Source organism: Diplotaxodon limnothrissa, linkage group LG14 (genome assembly GCF_057381915.1).
Source record: "Diplotaxodon limnothrissa isolate DT_005_m linkage group LG14, D_limnothrissa_male_GT1.1, whole genome shotgun sequence".
Lineage (NCBI taxonomy): Eukaryota > Metazoa > Chordata > Actinopteri > Cichliformes > Cichlidae > Diplotaxodon > Diplotaxodon limnothrissa.
In genome coordinates this window covers 20,077,145-20,094,746 of record NC_140609.1, presented here as the reverse complement: position 1 = coordinate 20,094,746, position 17,602 = coordinate 20,077,145, and the positions used below count along the sequence as shown (strand labels likewise).

The window sequence follows — 17,602 nt, the reverse complement described above, 5'->3', positions numbered from 1 at the left end:
CAGAGGCTGAGAATGAACACTGATTATGGGCTTGCAACATTACAGCAAAGCATGGTGGCCTCTATCAACTAAACAGCAGAAGTTTTTGTTGAAGTGTATTTTTGAAAATGATTATCAGCTATTAGTGGACTCCATTTCCTAGCAAGTAGCATTGCCTGGTCTTCATCACCTTTGGCACCTTTAAATTTTCAAGTTTGACCAGAGTTGTTTTCTTTTGTTGTTTAAGATCAGTCCACAGGTCACAGAGTTAGTTGGGTAGGGTTGCATTTTTTAAGTTGCGCTATAATCTATTCACACAGAAGTTAATACAAAATGATAGAAATGTGTTTTCAGAGGCAAACTGAGCTAGCAAGCGGCGAGAGACATCTGTTTAACATCTCAGAACAGATAAAAGGAAAACCTTGGAGAGTGAATTTCTGATTTATATAAAAGAGGAAAAACAGTTTCCTTGAATATTCAGACAATCTGGTATCACAGGGCTTATGCTGATCTTGTGCATGCTGAAGTGGGCTGTCTTAAATATCTGACATTGAGCATCTAAATGTCTCACATACATCACTATTATGATATTTCTGTTCATAGAGGATGCCTCTAAGTATCCAATGGTTTCCTGCCTAGAAGCTGTCTTCAACACTGTAAATGCCATTTCAGCTGAGAGTGTAAAGGGAGTACTGTCATACTTCTTAAATTTTTAAATGCATTAGCTATTGAGGGCTAATCTATAAAACATAAAAAAATATATACTCAGAGACATCAAGAGTCATGATGAGTTGTGTGGTAAAAAAGCACCTTACAATAAAAACTAACTTCTGTAGCTACTGTATGCGCTTTCATCCCTTAACCCAAGGCTTCAGTAACTTTTCTAGTCCAGTCCTGGGATCCAGCTCAAATTCTAACACCTAGTATGTAACAATAACTCACCAAAAACAGCACAACACTGACGCCAATGTAAGCGAACACTATGCACATCCAGATCTCGTAGGCCAGTGGGTCCAGGAAAGAGAAAACACCTGGTTTAGACTTCTGAGGCTTCTTGATCATGATTGAAATTCCCAGAGACATGAAAGGCTTAGAGAAGTCGATCACCTCCTCTCTCACCAGGGTGATGGTCAGTGGGGCCACAGCAATTTCTGCTTTCTGCAAAGGAGAGGGGTGGGGCTGAGATTTCACTTCACTCTCATGTTTTTACTGCAGTTAATTTGCATCAACTGCATATAAAACAAACAAGCTATAATGAATAGAAACTGTCAATGAGCAAAGCAAAGGGGAACTGGACTCAAAGGTGAGAGAAGAAGTGGGAGAGCAGAGGGTTGAAAGAAATGCAGGCGGGTGATGGGATACCAGAACGACAGAGGAGTATTTCATACAGTAGACATGAAAGGCAGTGTGCATACAGACTTACACACATTTACAAAATCCAAAGAAAAGTCAGAAATACCATTAATTCAGCACACAGACTGCTGAATGATTGCATGATTCTAAATGATAGCTACAGTGGTAAGTGAAACAACCTACGATAGCAGCGCATTGCTACAAAGAGTAAAGATGTTGCAACACAAGAAAAGTAAACAGCAAATATAAAAGAACGAGGACAGAAGTGATATGAAAAGAAAACAGAGAGGACAGGATATCAAATACCCACTCAACCTAATGCACAATAGAGGGACGGATAAAACAAATTACAGCAAAGACGGGGGGGTAAAGTACAACAAAGAAAAGACAAAGACTACAAGTGCAGTACAGTATTTTCTATGTGTGGAAGAAGAGTTATCAGGACGGACTGTGAGTGTTTGATGCAAATCAAACCTGATTAGTCAATGTTCTGCTGTGTCACCTTCCAGATTCTGGAGGGTAATTAATTCTGTCGGTGTTCTGCTGCAACGTCTCCGCTTTCACTCTTCGTCAAATCGACGACTGACATTGTCTTGTGTGTGCAAATAAAGTTTGTATTCAGACAGCATTGTGAGATCTCAGACTGTGCCTGGGAGTATATGGCATAATTAACCAGCGTGGCAAAAATCTCAAGAAATAAGTGAACCTGCCGTGACATTACATCTCAGTGGGAAGCTAACTTGGCAACTATGGAGATGCAGAGCTTGTGAGAGTTGCTATACTGCAGGGAGTCATTTTGAGAATTTCTCAGTCATTGCATGATGTAATGTCTCTGCAGCTCATACGACCTCTGCAAAGATTATAGAAGTTTTTGCCAAAAGGCACCGAAGTGCACCATAACAGGATGTGATTTGTGATGCTGTTGTAATGTCATTGTGATTTCACTTAAACGCCATACTCTGATACTTAACAGAAAATCCAGAACAAAATTCAAAGCATTCCTTGCATGCTGCAATTTTTCCATCCTTACCCCGTACACAAGCTCGCCAACCATGCCATTCCATATCTTTGTCTCTGGATCCCTCGCTCCATATTTCCCATCTGGTACAATGGAGATCTTGTATTTAATTCCGATGTGTTTGGCAATCTCAGAGGCAAGGTCCACACAGTATCCCTCATACTGGTCGTTGCCCTCATAAAGCTCCCAGTTCTTCTTCAGCATCACGTAAGGACCCTCCTACAAAACCAGCATAAGGGAAGAAGGACAGCTGTTTGGACGAACATGATGGCAGGAATTAAGAGGAACCAGTCTGCTTACGAACAATGCACCACGCATGAAACACGTACAAAGAAAATTGATGTTATTCTTGTGAAAAATAGACATGTATATAGATTTTAAGGAGAAGCTTATATTGAACTTCTTTTTGTAAAAAACAATCTTTGAGTAACAAATCTCTACAAGATATGAAAATAATGCAAAGCTACAGGATTGAATAAAAGACCAAAGAGCAAATCAGCTGAATTTTATAAACTACATACACATCACCCTATGATATCTTAGCGTACATACAGGACCATGTCCATATAACCCACAATCACATTATCAGATTCATGTGTTAGTAACTGTGTAGTAACATAAAATCTCACACACAAACTACCTTGTTAGTAAAACACAGAAGCCAGAACTTGATAAAAAATGATAGTTGATAAAATGGGAAAATATCTATATATTACAGATGGTTTTTACAAGGTGAAGTTTTATATCTTGTTTTTCTAACTTGCAGCACTGTGTTATATGCCTTCGTCTACATGACTCCACAGGGACCCTCACCTGAATTAGTGCAACACTAATGCTGAGAAGAGAGAAATGTATGAGAGGGAAGAAAAATACAAAGAAGGAGAAGAAAAAGCAGAGGAGACTGGTGCTTTTAGGCGAAATGAATTCTGTGCATGCAGTTATCAAAGATGAAAGCGAAAAGAGTGAGTTTAATGTGAGGTGGTCGGTGTATTAGGAATAGCACAAATGCATCGCTGCACGTAGGATATCCACAGAGAAAAGAAACGCACACAGACGCAGAGAGTCTTTTGAGTGACAGTGCATCTATCAGAAGCAGTGAGTAATGGTATTATGCCTGAGGCAGCTTACCCTGTAATCCACATGAAACAAAGCCTGTTAAAATGTTATCAAACCTGTTTTAATCAAAGACTAATCTCATCTGTTTAATCAAACAGGCCCGGTATAATACCCAACACGGCCGAGCTATGAAACAGTAAATGTGGACGATAAAACACATACAAAACGATAACATTTGAATTCTTCATTCGCGAAATTGATTCACACCAAACTCAAGTACAGTTTAATCAAGGAGAATGTTTATGCTGACATGAATCAAAGAGGTCAAATGAGCAATAAAGAACACAGATCTGGATGAAATCAATGGGAGAATCTTCAATCTGGGAAATTGAATTACATTAAGAAAAGGTCTAGCTCAAAGGAAGGCATGCAGAGGGATTAAAACCATCTCACAACAGGAGCTGAGCGATACAAACAAATCCTTCAAAGGGAAGTTGGATTTATAGATTGATCCTTATTCTCTTCAGCAAACAAAGAGCTTGAAATGAAACCATTTACTTGTGCACTTGTGTACGACTGAGGCGTAAAATGAGAAATTCTTCTCAGTGGGGGTATTTAATGACTTTGCATTTATCTAAATGTAAAGATGATTTATACTGCAGAAGAATTTCTGTCTTATATTATCTGATTCCTAATTTGGTTTATGAGTAAATATCTTGAAAATTAAAAGCATTCCCCACCGCCTCTGCTGGACATCCTGACACTGCTCACTGGATTGAGGATTACCATTCTGAAGACTCCAGTCTGGTATTTTGATTTTGGCCACCACCAAAATAAAATAAACCCAAAAAACATCAAGATAAAGTATTATCATTGTTATTTTAAGCATGTTCACAACCTGAAAAAGCTGCTAGGATAGCTGTAAACATTTCTTTTTCTAAAATATTATTTTTTAAATGAGTTCATCATCATTTTTTTTAGTTTGCTTAGGACATGCACACCTTTTTGTTCTTCCACATAAACAAGGTAAAAAAAAAAACATACAGAAAATAACATTACATTTATACAATTCAAAAACAAATACACATTACAGAGGTGCTTTTTGCAAAAAAAAAAAATTCTCCACTTTTCAGTAAAACACTATTAAGAAAATCTGTTTCTTTTGAAGCCAAGCATTCAAATCAGTTCTTAATTTATGTTGAATATTAATGCTGAACATTTGCACTACCAAGACAATCATCGTCATCATCATTAAGTACAAACATTTGCCCTTTGGTGCTCAGTTTCATAACATACAAACAAAACAAAACATAAAAGAACAAAACATTTCTCCCAAAAATATGATTATCAGATACATTAGCAGCTTCCGGGGCACAAATTCCACAAACTATACATCAATCATGTGAAAAGCAAAGCAGTTTCATGTAAATGAAACAGATGCACAGAGCCATCACAATCGCATACCAGGGATAAAAAGTAAGAGGAAAGCGATAGTGTGAGGAAATCATCTTTTAAAGTACAAGTGCTTTGAACGCTGGAACCAGTTGTAATGCAGACAACTTGTACAAATATATATAAGGAAATAAGGAAACTCAAACGTATGCAATATTATAATCTGATTGATGTGGTTGCATGTTTAAAGCACTATCTATAACCTTAATAGTTTCCATTAACACATATGTGCTCAGAGCTAGACTGATACCACTCTAATTCTGTAAGTTAATTATGAAGCTGCAGCCATGAGACGGTTAGCTTAGCACAACTGTCCATTGGAATGAATGCAACCAAAGGATTAGCTGAAAAATACAACATACATCTCCTCAGTGATTTTTTAAAGCGGTCTTGAGCAATAGTTCTGTTGCTCTCTACATCCATCCGTAAAACATGGTGGAGGTACTGTCGTGATTTAGATCAGCTTTTCAGCTAGTGGGGTTGGGGATCGTTTCAAAATGAATTATGAACACAAAAAAAGGTACCATCTGGTAAGCATCTGATTGGCAACAGTTTCATGTTTCAACATGACAGTGATCCCAAATATACTGCCAATGCAGTGAAAGCATACCTTGATAAAACACACACACAGTGGAACACTCTCAGTCAGGATTTAGCCTAAACAGAGCCTGGACCTCAACATGATTAAAGAAGTGTGGGATAATCTTGAACGAGAACAGAACAAAAAGGCAGCCAACATTCAAAGTGGAGCTTTGAATGTCATTCAAGAAGATTGGAGAACTACAGTTCAGCTAAGAGAGTTCAGACTGTGTTGAACGTTTAAGGTGTCATACCTTTCAAGCTTGTTAGAATTGTAACAAGCTATTTATTTCTTTATATATCTCTATTTCCAGGTATCTTTGCACATGTTTCAATAAACTGCTACACCTATTTCCCATTTTCATTTTGAATAAACCACTCTATTCCTATTTTTGGAGCTTAATTTGAATTTGAGATTGTTTCTGATATAATTGGTTTAAGGTTTATGTAATAATCAACTTAAAATCATATCCACAAGTATTCGTGCACATGCTGTAGTGTCAAATGGAGAACAGCATTATTGTCCAAATCAAACTCTTGGCAGTTGGCAAATGGAAATATCTTCTAATGCATATTTATTTATTTTATTTATTTTTATTGTCAGCTTTATAGTGAATTCTGTGAATCCAATCCTGTCACGTCCAAACAACTTTCTTTGCTGACCCTGAAATGGAAGCGCCTTATCGGGTCCCTTCCTTAAAAAATAACCTTGAGCGCTTGTTTGCTTCATCTTTAATCACTGATTCTCAGCGGGAATCTTTTAGTCAGCTTGTCAATTACAAGGTCAAATGCTTGAAGTCTGACAAGTCTACTTTGCTGAGTTAATTTAGTTTTATGTAAGCCGATACACACGAAAGGATATACTATATGTATGGACACACACATTTTAGCTGAAGCTCTGGCAAAAGTGGCAGTGTATCACTTTAATGCCTCCTTAAGGTTTGTTATCAGTTTGCTCCAGACACTTTTGTCTTGCTGTGAGTGAGTGAGTTTGTGTGTGTACAAGATGTTAGCGCATGTATTTACTGCTGGGAAAAAGCATCATGTTTGGGTGTTGCCTAATGTGGCATCATGAGTTAGTGCAAGGAATGGGAGGGGAGAAGAGAGGAAGAAATAAGAATCAGGAGGTTGAAAGGAAAGAAGGATGGTAATGGAAACGAGACTAGCAGGATGAGAGGGATGCAGGGCGTTTTGGCTGTAAGAAACTACAGAAGAAAGATGAGGGAGGAGATCAGAATACAAACAGTGATCGCTACAAGGAGAATAGACGATAGAAACAGCAAGGGGGGAAGTGTGAAGGAGAGATTAAGAGAAAGAGAGAATGTGAGGGAGCAAGCAAAGAAGGGAAAGGGGTGTGTGAGAGAGGGAGAACAGCTTTGTAGAAGCAAATGGTTTGGGCTGATAAGACATGAAACACTTCACTCTGGTGCCAAAAAGGCAGAAATGACTTGCTATGTAAGCCAGTGAGCTAGCCTGGTGAGAAGACGAACCCCAATGCAATGGACAGTCAACCTAACTGTCCAGTCATTCATTCACTCCCCCTCAACCCCCCAACTGGATTACAGCATTTTAAAAGCCAGATTTTTACATAGCAAGAGACATCTCACCAGCCTGCGAGCTATCTGTTCACATGACCAGAGAAGCAAGGCAGGCAGTGAGTCACAGCCTTTGTCAGTTACTTGGTCAGGCAGTCCATTTATTAAGCAATTACTGCAATCACAGTACATAATCATCTATCCGGTCACATATTTGGCCAGTTGGTCAGTGCGATTAACTCCCAGCTATTTAGCCATAAAGAAAGCAGGGCAGTTCAGCAGTTAATAAGATTATTTGAGCAGCCAACCAATGACCAGAAGACGAAGACTGCCAGTCCTTCAAGTCCTCTTCAGTAACAGTCAGTCAGTTTGTCTGTCAACATATGAATCAGTCAGACAACTAATTAGACATCAAGGCAGACTAAGTCTAACCGACCAGCCGTGCACAATCCTTTTGGTTCGTTAAAGATTTGGTTTTATTTTTTCAATAACAATATTCTTTCTTTTAAGATTAGAATTGTTTAACTTAAAATCTAACTAATATAAAGTCAGATATATTGCACTACTATGATTATAAAGCAGGGGCATAAATAAGACACAGTCATGTCCTCATGGGTGTATCTGGAATAGAGTTAAGGACTCTTTAATAATGACCATAGGCAACACATCTAACAATCTGCCCTCATCTTTGCTCTGAGATCTGTGAGGGCTTTGTAGATGCACATGTATTCATGTGTTTGTGTAACTGGGTTTCTAATTAATGTTTACTTTAGCATTTGGGTCTTGAGGATGTCTGCAATATTTCCATTTTCGTGTAGGGTCAGCTTTGGAGTATTTTCTGGGATAGTTTTTAAAAAATGCTATTCTTTTACATGTAGAGTACACAAATGATCACAGTGTCTCTGTGGAAGTAAGATTAAATACATAGAGAGACATGGAAAATAGCACTGTCTCATACAAATGCCCAACAAGTCACCTAAAATTATGAGAACAGGTTTACTTTACCCTTTTATTTTGATGAAGAGATAAAAAAAAAAAAAACAACCTATCAGAAGAGCTCAAATACACTAAAGGAAAGTTGACTGAGTAGGCATGACTGAATAGATTTACAGAGAGACACAGCATAGAGATGAAGACAGAGGAGAGAAAGGTGAGTGCTTAAAAAAATGCCGGACTGACAGTGAAGACCTGTCACTCTCCACCTACATCTTCTCTTAAAAAAAAAAAAAAAACAAGTAAAAAATAAAATCGAAATCTGATTAAGGCAAATTCTTCTGCAGGCAGTGTAACAGAGAGGACGGTGGTAGCTGTGTTGTCCTCAAAAAGAGAAGAATCTAAATTAACAGTGTTGTCCCACAGTCCGGTGACTTTGTGCGACCAAATGTCAAACCTTGACAGACGCTGCAGAATCCATTGCAGAGCTTTCATCTGGTGGTAGCTTTGTTACGAGAGGAAGACAGGAGCACAATGAGCAAGTCAGCCCAAAACCTCACAGGGCCATGATCCTCCTTCTCGTCTCTTCTCTGTGCCGTTATTTCTTAGCCATCTTCATCTAAGCAAATATATGATGTCAGAACCAAATAATTTAAAAAAAAATGTTATACAGAAAAAAAAGAAAAGAAAGATAAGTCCTTTAAGAGCTTTAGAGAAACTCTATCAGGCTGTCTGTTCTCAGTCATTTTCGAGGGTCTGTGTTTTCTGTCTGTTGGTTTGTCTGCAGACTCGGCATCAGTGTCGCTGCAGAGGTTTCCTCATCACCAGAGGCTGCAAAGAGGAGGAGGTGGCTGAGCTAACATTAGTCAAGCCCTGCTGAGGTCACCATCCACAGAGAAATATGCAAAGACTGCAGGCATGGAGGTAGAAAACAAAGGTTTGGGGAGGCTGAAGAGGTGAGTACAGTTACAGAGAATCGAGAAGACGAAGGAGAGATGAGGGGAGTACGAGGACAGATGTGCTGGAATGTCAGATGAATGACAGACATATTATAGAATGACAGATGGAAATAAACAACGGAAGCATGTACACACTGTTCACCATACTAATTTATTCATAACACCAGCTCTTCAACCAAAATGAGATTAATGTATTGACACAGTACAAAATAAACAGAAAACAGCACTGCACTGTCACAGATTACTAAATTGCCCTTTTAAGTATCTGATCTTGATGATGTGTTTGTATGTTTCTCTTGCACCTGACTCGAGTCACCAAACCAAACACTGCAGTGTAGTTTGATATATTGCCAGCTGAAATGTGCATGGCTGAAGGTGAAGCTCAAACTGGGGACACCTAATCCAGCTGATTTAGTGTTTCTGAACTCTTTACAGCAGCATGCGCGGCTGTTTTCCTCTGCGCCAGCAGGAGTGATGACTGGATCTGGCCACCGGAGGCACTGTAGACTCACTGCACTCTCAAATCAACATCTTTGAGCCGTTGTCTGTTTGTAAGTATTTGCATGAGGGGAGGGCAATGGCGAAGTACAACTGCAGATATTTTGGTCACATTTGAGTTTTCTGGATGAAACAATGCAATGTGCCTTAAAACAAAACACCGAATTAAAGCCCGAGCATCTGTGGCTTGTTTTATCTCTGGGCTGAAATTAGTCTTTTGAGTTGCTTTCACTTGCATCACTTTGCATGCCAAATTGAATTAGACTGATTGCATTTACAGGAAGGGGATGGCCACCATAAAAACGCTGCAGATGGGTGAAGTGAAATCAAATGTAAGCGGAGGATGTGCACACATCCACCGATTAGCCCTCCTTTATCCTTGTTTGTAGAAGAAAGAGGAATAATTAAACTGGGCTGCAGAGCAGTGTCTATGTGAAAGCTATTAGAAGAGATTGGACTGAGGTCACTTCTAAATGGTGATCTGAGGTCACTTTTGGATTTGCCTACTAATGAGACATTAGTGAAATCTTCCAGCTGGACAAGTGCCACTCCCTCCTGGCTGTACCTCGAGGGCTCTATTGAACTCATCCAGCTCGTCCACTTCCAGGCTGATTTTTCTTTCAGTGTTAAAACGGTGCCATGTTGTGCCCTTGTTGGAGTTCATCCTCCAGCTTTCTGATGCTGAATGTATCCAAAAAGACCACAAAGACAGGTAAACCTCACCACAGAGCTGGACTTGAAGCACTATCAGTTCTACAGTATCCACAAAGTAACTGTGGTAACTTCCCTCTCTACGAAAAGTGATTGCATATGTTGACTGGTTACGATCGTGTGTAATCAGTAATCAGCGGACGCATTACCGTTTTCATTTGAATAATGTATGGCCCCCACCAATAAAAAGAAAACAAAGAGGGTCCAAGCTAAAAAAACATTTCTTTTTTTGATAAGTGGAAGTTTCCAAACACTTCCCATGGACGCTGAAACAATGGCTGAGGTGAGAGTGTGCCAGAGGCTGACTGAAAAGCCAGATTGTCCAGACATAAGGGTTCAATCGTCCTGTGAACCATCAGACGAGTCTAACAACACTTAAAAGGGGCACTTTAGCCTCGTATTATCACATTAATGTTGTGGCCATTGTTTCCCCACAGTACAGACTGCAATATTCATGGCAGACTCTATTAGCACTAAGGGATGACACATGCCCTCTTCTCCTTTATTTAATTGTACTGAAAATAGCCCCAGTTCACCTAGAGGGTACTTTCAAGACACCCTTCAATGAAAAGGAGTGATGCGGCTTAAAAACAAGATTCTCACTTGCTATTAGAAGATAAAATGCAAAAGGTGGAGGCTAATCTGAGTATTTTTCAATATTCAAGAAACCAGCTTGAGATGATGTGAGCTTTCTGACATTAGGTCACTTCTAGTAGCTTCAACCACACGAAGATGGCTCCATGCTTTTCATCTTGTTTCAGCATAAATCAAGGATCATTAGACCTTCGATTGTTCAATTTTGATGAATCCTTGGGAATTGTAGCTTCAGTTGCTACAGCCAGTGTGCTCTTCTGCTGTTGTAGCTCATCTGCTTCAAGGTTGGACATCCTGTGCATTAATGTTTTTATGCCTGTGAATCCTTTCGAACAGTTACAAGTGATATTGGGCTATACAATCAAACTGAATCGAATTGATGTGCTGCTATTTTGGCTTCAATGAGTGGTTACTGGTGTTACTGTTGCCTTGCAATCAGCTAGAAGTCAGGCAATTTTCCCCTCTGACCTCTGGCATCAAGAGATTATTACCCAAAGAACTGCAACTCACTAGATATTTTCTCTTTTCTGGGCCATTCTTTGTTGGCCCAGGAGGTCGTCAGTTTCTGAAACATCAGCAAGCTGGCGCCAACACCCATGCCTAATTCAAAGTCCCTTAAATCCCCTTTTATCTCCATTCTGACGCTCACTTTAAACTTCAGCAGGTCATCTTGATTATGTCCATATGCCTGAATGTACTGAATCGATTCCATGTAATTGGCCGATTAGGTATTTGCATTATACCACTCGATCAGGGGTGCCGAATAAAGTGACTGGTTAGTGTGTATCCTATCCCCTGTGAAATATTCTAAGTGGGTGTTCTGTATATGAGAAATTCTCTGCCTAGAGTTTTCCTATTCCATCAATTTCCACTTACTAATCTTGCTTGGAAAAAAATGTAAAATAAAAACTTATTTCATATGGTTATCATATTTTTTCTGGTGTGTAATTTTTTTTCAACATAAACTTCAAGTCTCTGCATACGTGCTCAAGTCAAATCAAGATTCTGGTGACATTAGGCTATGTATTTTGGAACGACTGAGTGTCCGCGCTGAAGGAGAGCTTCACCCAAATAGCACCCAAACAATGGAGAAATGAAAACAGTCAGATGGTACATTACCATGATAGTTGTCACGACAACAGTCCGGTTCTCCATAGCCGAGCTGTCATTGGACAGAGCATTTTCATTCTGGACCAACACAAGTTTGTCTATGTCATTCCAGTAACCAATCTGAGGTAAACAGAGGGATATATGGGAGTAGGAGAAGATGAATGAGAGGGATAAGAGAAAAAACATCCATGAAAATATAGTTTAATGTACTTTCAATCAGTTTTACCCTCGCACAATTTATGCAAAATGTAATTCGACATGCATGCAATACAATCGAGACAGAAAAGGTAAAACAGAATCATTAAAGGAAATGAGAAGGCGAAATAGGAGAAAATGAGACTGAGAGAAAGATAAATCAGATTGAGCAAACTCCAGGAAATTTCCCATTGGAACTGTAGGAGATATTGAGTGTGAGCCAAGAACCTTCAATAAACACACATTGCTGTCGAAGGAACAATTGCGATGCTGGAACATGGTGCTATATCTTTATTATTGGGGCTACATGTATGTGATTTTCCAGTATAGAGAATTTATAAGCTGTTCCAAATGACATCCTGTCCTCTTACTTTCTTCTCTTATTGAGACAGATTATGTTCAAACTTTACTTATTTATGTCACTGCAGATTTTATGTACCCCCAGGTTGCCTGGGAGCTGATCTCCAGTGTGTACTCCAAAAAGCCATTAATATACACAAGCTGTGATGGCTGGTTTGATTGCAGTCATCTAATGGTATTCATAATTGCAAACAGAAGTTATTAATTAAGAATTATGAAAATAATTATGGCGTAAATTATTTTTTTTATGAATGGAGGCTGAATGAAGAATGAAGCACTATACAAATTAACAGGAATTGTTTAAATTAATTGTGATTTATGTATATATCCTGCTGAGGCATCGCATTTGCTCAAATTAAGATAAACAGCATTTTCTTTGCATTTTCCTGTCTTTTAACATGGCTTTTTAGAAACACGGTCTAAAATACTTTGCTCATGGTATTGCTGTGAGTATCTGGACTCAAAAATTTATAGTCCTTGTCTTTTTTTTAATGCATGAGGAACTTTTACCTTGCGCGGGCCATTGCTCTTGAGTTCAAACACGTCCATCGTGTAATTCACCCTCCGACCGTAGTGATCAAACTGAATATTCCCAGTCAGGCCCTGAATGCGCACCTGGATGAATTGTAACAGTAGAAACATAAAACTAAAATAGTTCATACAGATGTTTAAGATCGCAGACACTCAGTGAACAGTCAGGAGTACAATAGGAGTGCTTGGGCTTCTTTTTTTGTCTTCATGGTGAAGCCAAGCAAGCGGTGCTTAAACAAATAGTTCAATAACTGCAACGGGATGTTGCAACAGAGACAAAATTGAGTTTCCATTAGCAATAATTTGATGCACAGTTAACATTAAGACTGATACCCGTTATTTATTTCAATTATGTCAAACGAAACGCTTGCATTGTTTCCTATGAACACTTTGTGTCCAAGCTGAAAACCTGAATTGAGTGTGGGAATGTTAGCTGCTGCCACTAAGCAACTATAAACAGAAGAATTAATGAATGCAAATACTTTAACGGTGCTGGGTTTTTGACCCAGTGTTTTTGAGTTTGTTGTTTAATGTTCTCTGTTGATTCTTAGGTTGCCCCTCATTTGTTGTCATTAAGCGTTAGTTTGTCTTTGCTTTTAGAGGCCAAGTCTAATTAAAGTTAATATTGTCTCGTTTTCACTTTAAACATTACACTGAAAGTCTGAGGCAAATACCGCTGATGGGTAAGTACATGAGACATTAATATAAATTGATAAGATATAGAAATACGGCAGTACAAGTATAAACATAGAGACAATTGAAGTCCTGTTGATACAGTATTTTAAAACAACTGGACCAAAGCATTTATTTCCATAATATTTTGTTCTGTCATGTGCTGTTTTTATCATCAAATGGTTGGGACCTCCACAACTTTAACATTATGACCACAAAATTTCTACCGATTCACAACAGACAACAGCCGCAGTCCCTAACAGAGCATCCATGTACTGTATGCCTTATTTTCAAAATAAAAGCACTTGGATTTAACTTTCCAAAATAAAGGCACAAAACCAAGAGTTTATCTGAATGGTTTAATTAGTTTAGTTAGTGTTTAAAACCTTTTCAGTAATTTTTTCTGCTACCATTTTGTTTCAGATTATTTACAACCTATTTACCTCCAGCTTTTCAGGAGAAAGCAAAAAAAAAAATAAAAAATTCTACATCAGCAACAATCCTAGTCTTTCTTCTTTGTTTTGTTCATTTCATTTGTTTTTTGTGTGTTTACATGTGATAATGGATAATTCATTTAGCATTCACTCTATTATAAAATTTGTACACTATCAGTGAAATTGAGCCAACCTGTTTGAGCGCACGCTCCATATCTATTCCTTGGTTCCAAGGAGCAGCTGGATTGGCCAGACAGTCACCTGCATTGCCACGGCGACTGATATCGATTTTTTGACGGCGAAGGGTGCGGAAGGCTTCAGCCATTACAAGGACACCATCATAAGTCAGAGATGAGGTATACTGCGAAAAAGAGAGAGGGGACAAAGGTTACCTCTTTGACAAGCCTAAACTTTGTATAGAACTGTATGTATATCTTAGGTCCTTCATGTTATATAACTGATAACATAAATTGCCTAAAAACTGTTTTATTATCCTTTTGCATTAAAATGTTTAGTGTGAAGTATTTCAGTATATTTGTTGCTTTCCAAGAATGTTTTTCTACAACAGTATTACTACCCACTCACATCTTTTGACCAGGCTTAGACCATCATAACTCTACATAAGGGAACATGGTCATTATGTAAACTGTGACCAGTGCCACAGTCTATCTCACTGCTCTGACTTTTATTTTATTTCTCCAGTAAATATCAATCAACACCACTATAAATGTAACATCACTGTAAATGTGCCAGGATTAGACAGAGTTACAGTTTTTAAATAAAGTCACTGTACGTGACATTGAAGCCATTTAAATGAGTTAAATTATATCATAAACGTGTTTTTCAAATATGCCATAATTCTTTGTCATGCTGATTGCCAAGGTTTACAAACGCTTATTACTGTTTCACTGGGTTGTATTATAAAATAGACTTAATACCTTTAAAATGACTTGCTATTAATTTTAATTCAATGTAAGACACTATCAGTGTCTGTGCTCTGATGAAACCCTGCAAGTGATGGTGGTCTTGACAGATTGCTTGACAAATTCATTATAGGTAAGACACAGCGCTGCAGGGAAGAATACACACACACACACACTCAGCAGCAACACCCCCACCCAGGACACACACAGACACGCAGCTCCACACAGATGGAGGCAGTCAAACACTCAGCAGGCTGCCTTCACATCGCGACAGAAAGAAGTGGAGGGATGAAAATGGAAGGATGCAGGCAAGTCGGCTGAGATTCTCTTGCCAATGCTTTCCACGCCTCTGCAGGTAGTTTCTCTCTTATTGACATCCCTTGATTTGTATCCCACAAGGTGTTTTTTGCAAGGCTACGCAACTGTGTCATCCTCCTTTCATCTGTACCCTTTGAAACTAAGGAAAGCCTTTAGGCATGTGACTGACAGATGAAGACTATCCGAATCACAGAGAAAACAAAAAGTGAGCCAAGTAGTTTTCTAACTTTCAGTTTATGTCAGGAGCAGAGTACAAATGTTTTGGGGGCACAAAGAAACAGAATTACCTTTTAAAAACACAAAGTTTCAGAAAATGTTCCCCAGGATCAGATTCAATCTTTAAGTTTTTAAATGTGGCTTGTCAAACAGGATAAAACATTTAGAGAAAAATATCAGGGACCGGCTTTATGATTAATATATAAAGATGAACCAAGTAGTTTTCATTTTTCACACATATTTATAAAAATCTATGCAGCTATGACGCTTTGCAAAAAGTGAAATGATCAAATCCCTCCTTTTGCAAGTGGAAGGACTTGAACATTGTCCAGTATAATCAAATGCAAGAAAAACTAAAATTATTTCTAGTAGCATCAGCTGTTATTTATCTTTAAAGCTAATAAAAATGCCATTTTGCTAACTAACTAAGTTTGTGATGTAAACGACTCCATCCAATTCGAGCCAAAACCATATTTGACCTAAATTTCACTGTCTTTGTGTAGCTCTCTTATGGCTCCCCTGCTGTTTTCAGATCACTCCTGGAAGTATTCTGATGACTTCCACATCTGAATCTTCACCTCTTTTACTGCCACGCAAAGAACAAAAGAACAAAAATCAAACAGAGCAAAATTCTGCTGTTGGGTAGATGTTACAGCTAAAACTTGATCCTGAATAATTTTGGACTTGGTATTTGACCCTGACATTCACAGTCTGATCATCAGGTCAAATTCCTTTTCCACAATTCCCATGACTGTGACAATATGATGACTGAAAATACATGTTTCTGATTATTCTCTGGGTTTGGATGCTGCAGGCTGTTTCACTGAAAGCTGCTGTTTGTTTGCTGTCTTGTAGCCAAAGCCTTCCTTATTTAATTCCATGTATAGTTGTAATTTCCTGTTTTGAGAAGGGTTTTTGGTTTTCCAGATATCCAGGGTTGTTGAATCTGTTATAGATGTGTCCTTGCATGACAGCATTTAACGTGGCGTCATGAATAACACTGGCTGAGCACGAGTTCGTCTTCGTTCAGAGGGAGAACGGTACGGTCTGTGAGTGAAGGCTTTTACTGTTACGTTCTGTTCTAATTTTGTCTCTCCAGCATTTCCTTCTTTTTGAGACTTTGTCTGTTAGCTGTTTGTTATGTCCTGTTTTATTTTGTGAGTTGTTTGTCTCTTTTTGACTTGCTTTTAGTTTTACTGTCTTTTCATTGTCTTGCTTAATCTCAGCTGTGTCTAGTTCCCATTGTGTTTCCTCTCATCCCTGATCATCGCTCTGTATACAGTCCTGTGTCACTTTGGTCGTTTTCAGAGTGTCTGTGTTTTTACGCTTGTGTGCTCTTTTTTTTTTTTTTTTAAAGTAGGGCTGCTGCCTTCTACCCAATATGAATGTTTAATTTTTTTATCTTTTCCACCTGTAAGTTCTGAACCTGGGTGTCTTTCCTGTGAAAATAGCTAAAAAAAAATACGGATAAACTGGATTTGATTAAAAGCAATAACAAGAAAGATGGAAAACGTCAGGATTGTGCAAGAAGTTAATAGACGAACAAAAAGAAAAAAAACATTTAAACACTACATTGAAAAAAATATTAAATGAGTTTCTGAGAGGGAAATAACATCTGAACATTTAATTTCATACCAGCAATAATAACTAAAAGTAGAATTTAAGTGAGCAAATCTAATGTTTACTAAGATTATTATCACGATGATCATTATTAAATCCTTCTTATTAATCATTTTGATTAAATCTATTAACACAGATGTGGTCAACATTCATAAAGTCAGATCAAGTGTTTGCAGAAATTTGGAAAAATTGTTTGTATCTCCTGAAGTGATCCTAATTATTATTTACAACATTTTAATGAGCTTAATATATTTCTTTGACAATTACTTTTCAATAAAATCTCCAAGCAAAACAAAGAGAAACCAGCAGTTAAGAGATTTTGATTGATGGGCGGCTCAAATTCCAGCCTCAAGTGTAGAAGGGACAATTCTCAGTAGTATTTCCCACCCTGCCCATTATCAGGCCACATTTTTATTTGGCCTAAGGCTACCAGTTGCCCCAAGGTTAACTGAGCTCATTTTTTTTCTTTTTTTTACAGAGCAAAAATTAGCCAAGAGCAATTTGGAGGCATCTGTTGTCACGAGAGGTAACTGGATTTCTGTTACTGTTAAATCAT

General features: G+C 38.3%; 1 protein-coding gene across 2 annotated transcripts in view; it reads right to left on the bottom strand.

The window, feature by feature from the left end:
* Positions 1-17,602, bottom strand: part of gria4a (glutamate receptor, ionotropic, AMPA 4a) — a 124,674-nt gene that overhangs the window by 30,711 nt on the left and 76,361 nt on the right. For both annotated transcript variants that reach the window (XM_085370741.1, XM_085370742.1), the window contains exons 8-12: positions 14,163-14,330; positions 12,843-12,947; positions 11,787-11,897; positions 2,363-2,569; positions 922-1,137 (exon numbers count right to left, since the gene is read on the bottom strand). In XM_085370741.1, the coding sequence (XP_085226867.1) occupies positions 922-1,137; positions 2,363-2,569; positions 11,787-11,897; positions 12,843-12,947; positions 14,163-14,330 (807 nt within the window). The remainder of the gene's footprint in view (positions 1-921; positions 1,138-2,362; positions 2,570-11,786; positions 11,898-12,842; positions 12,948-14,162; positions 14,331-17,602) is intronic.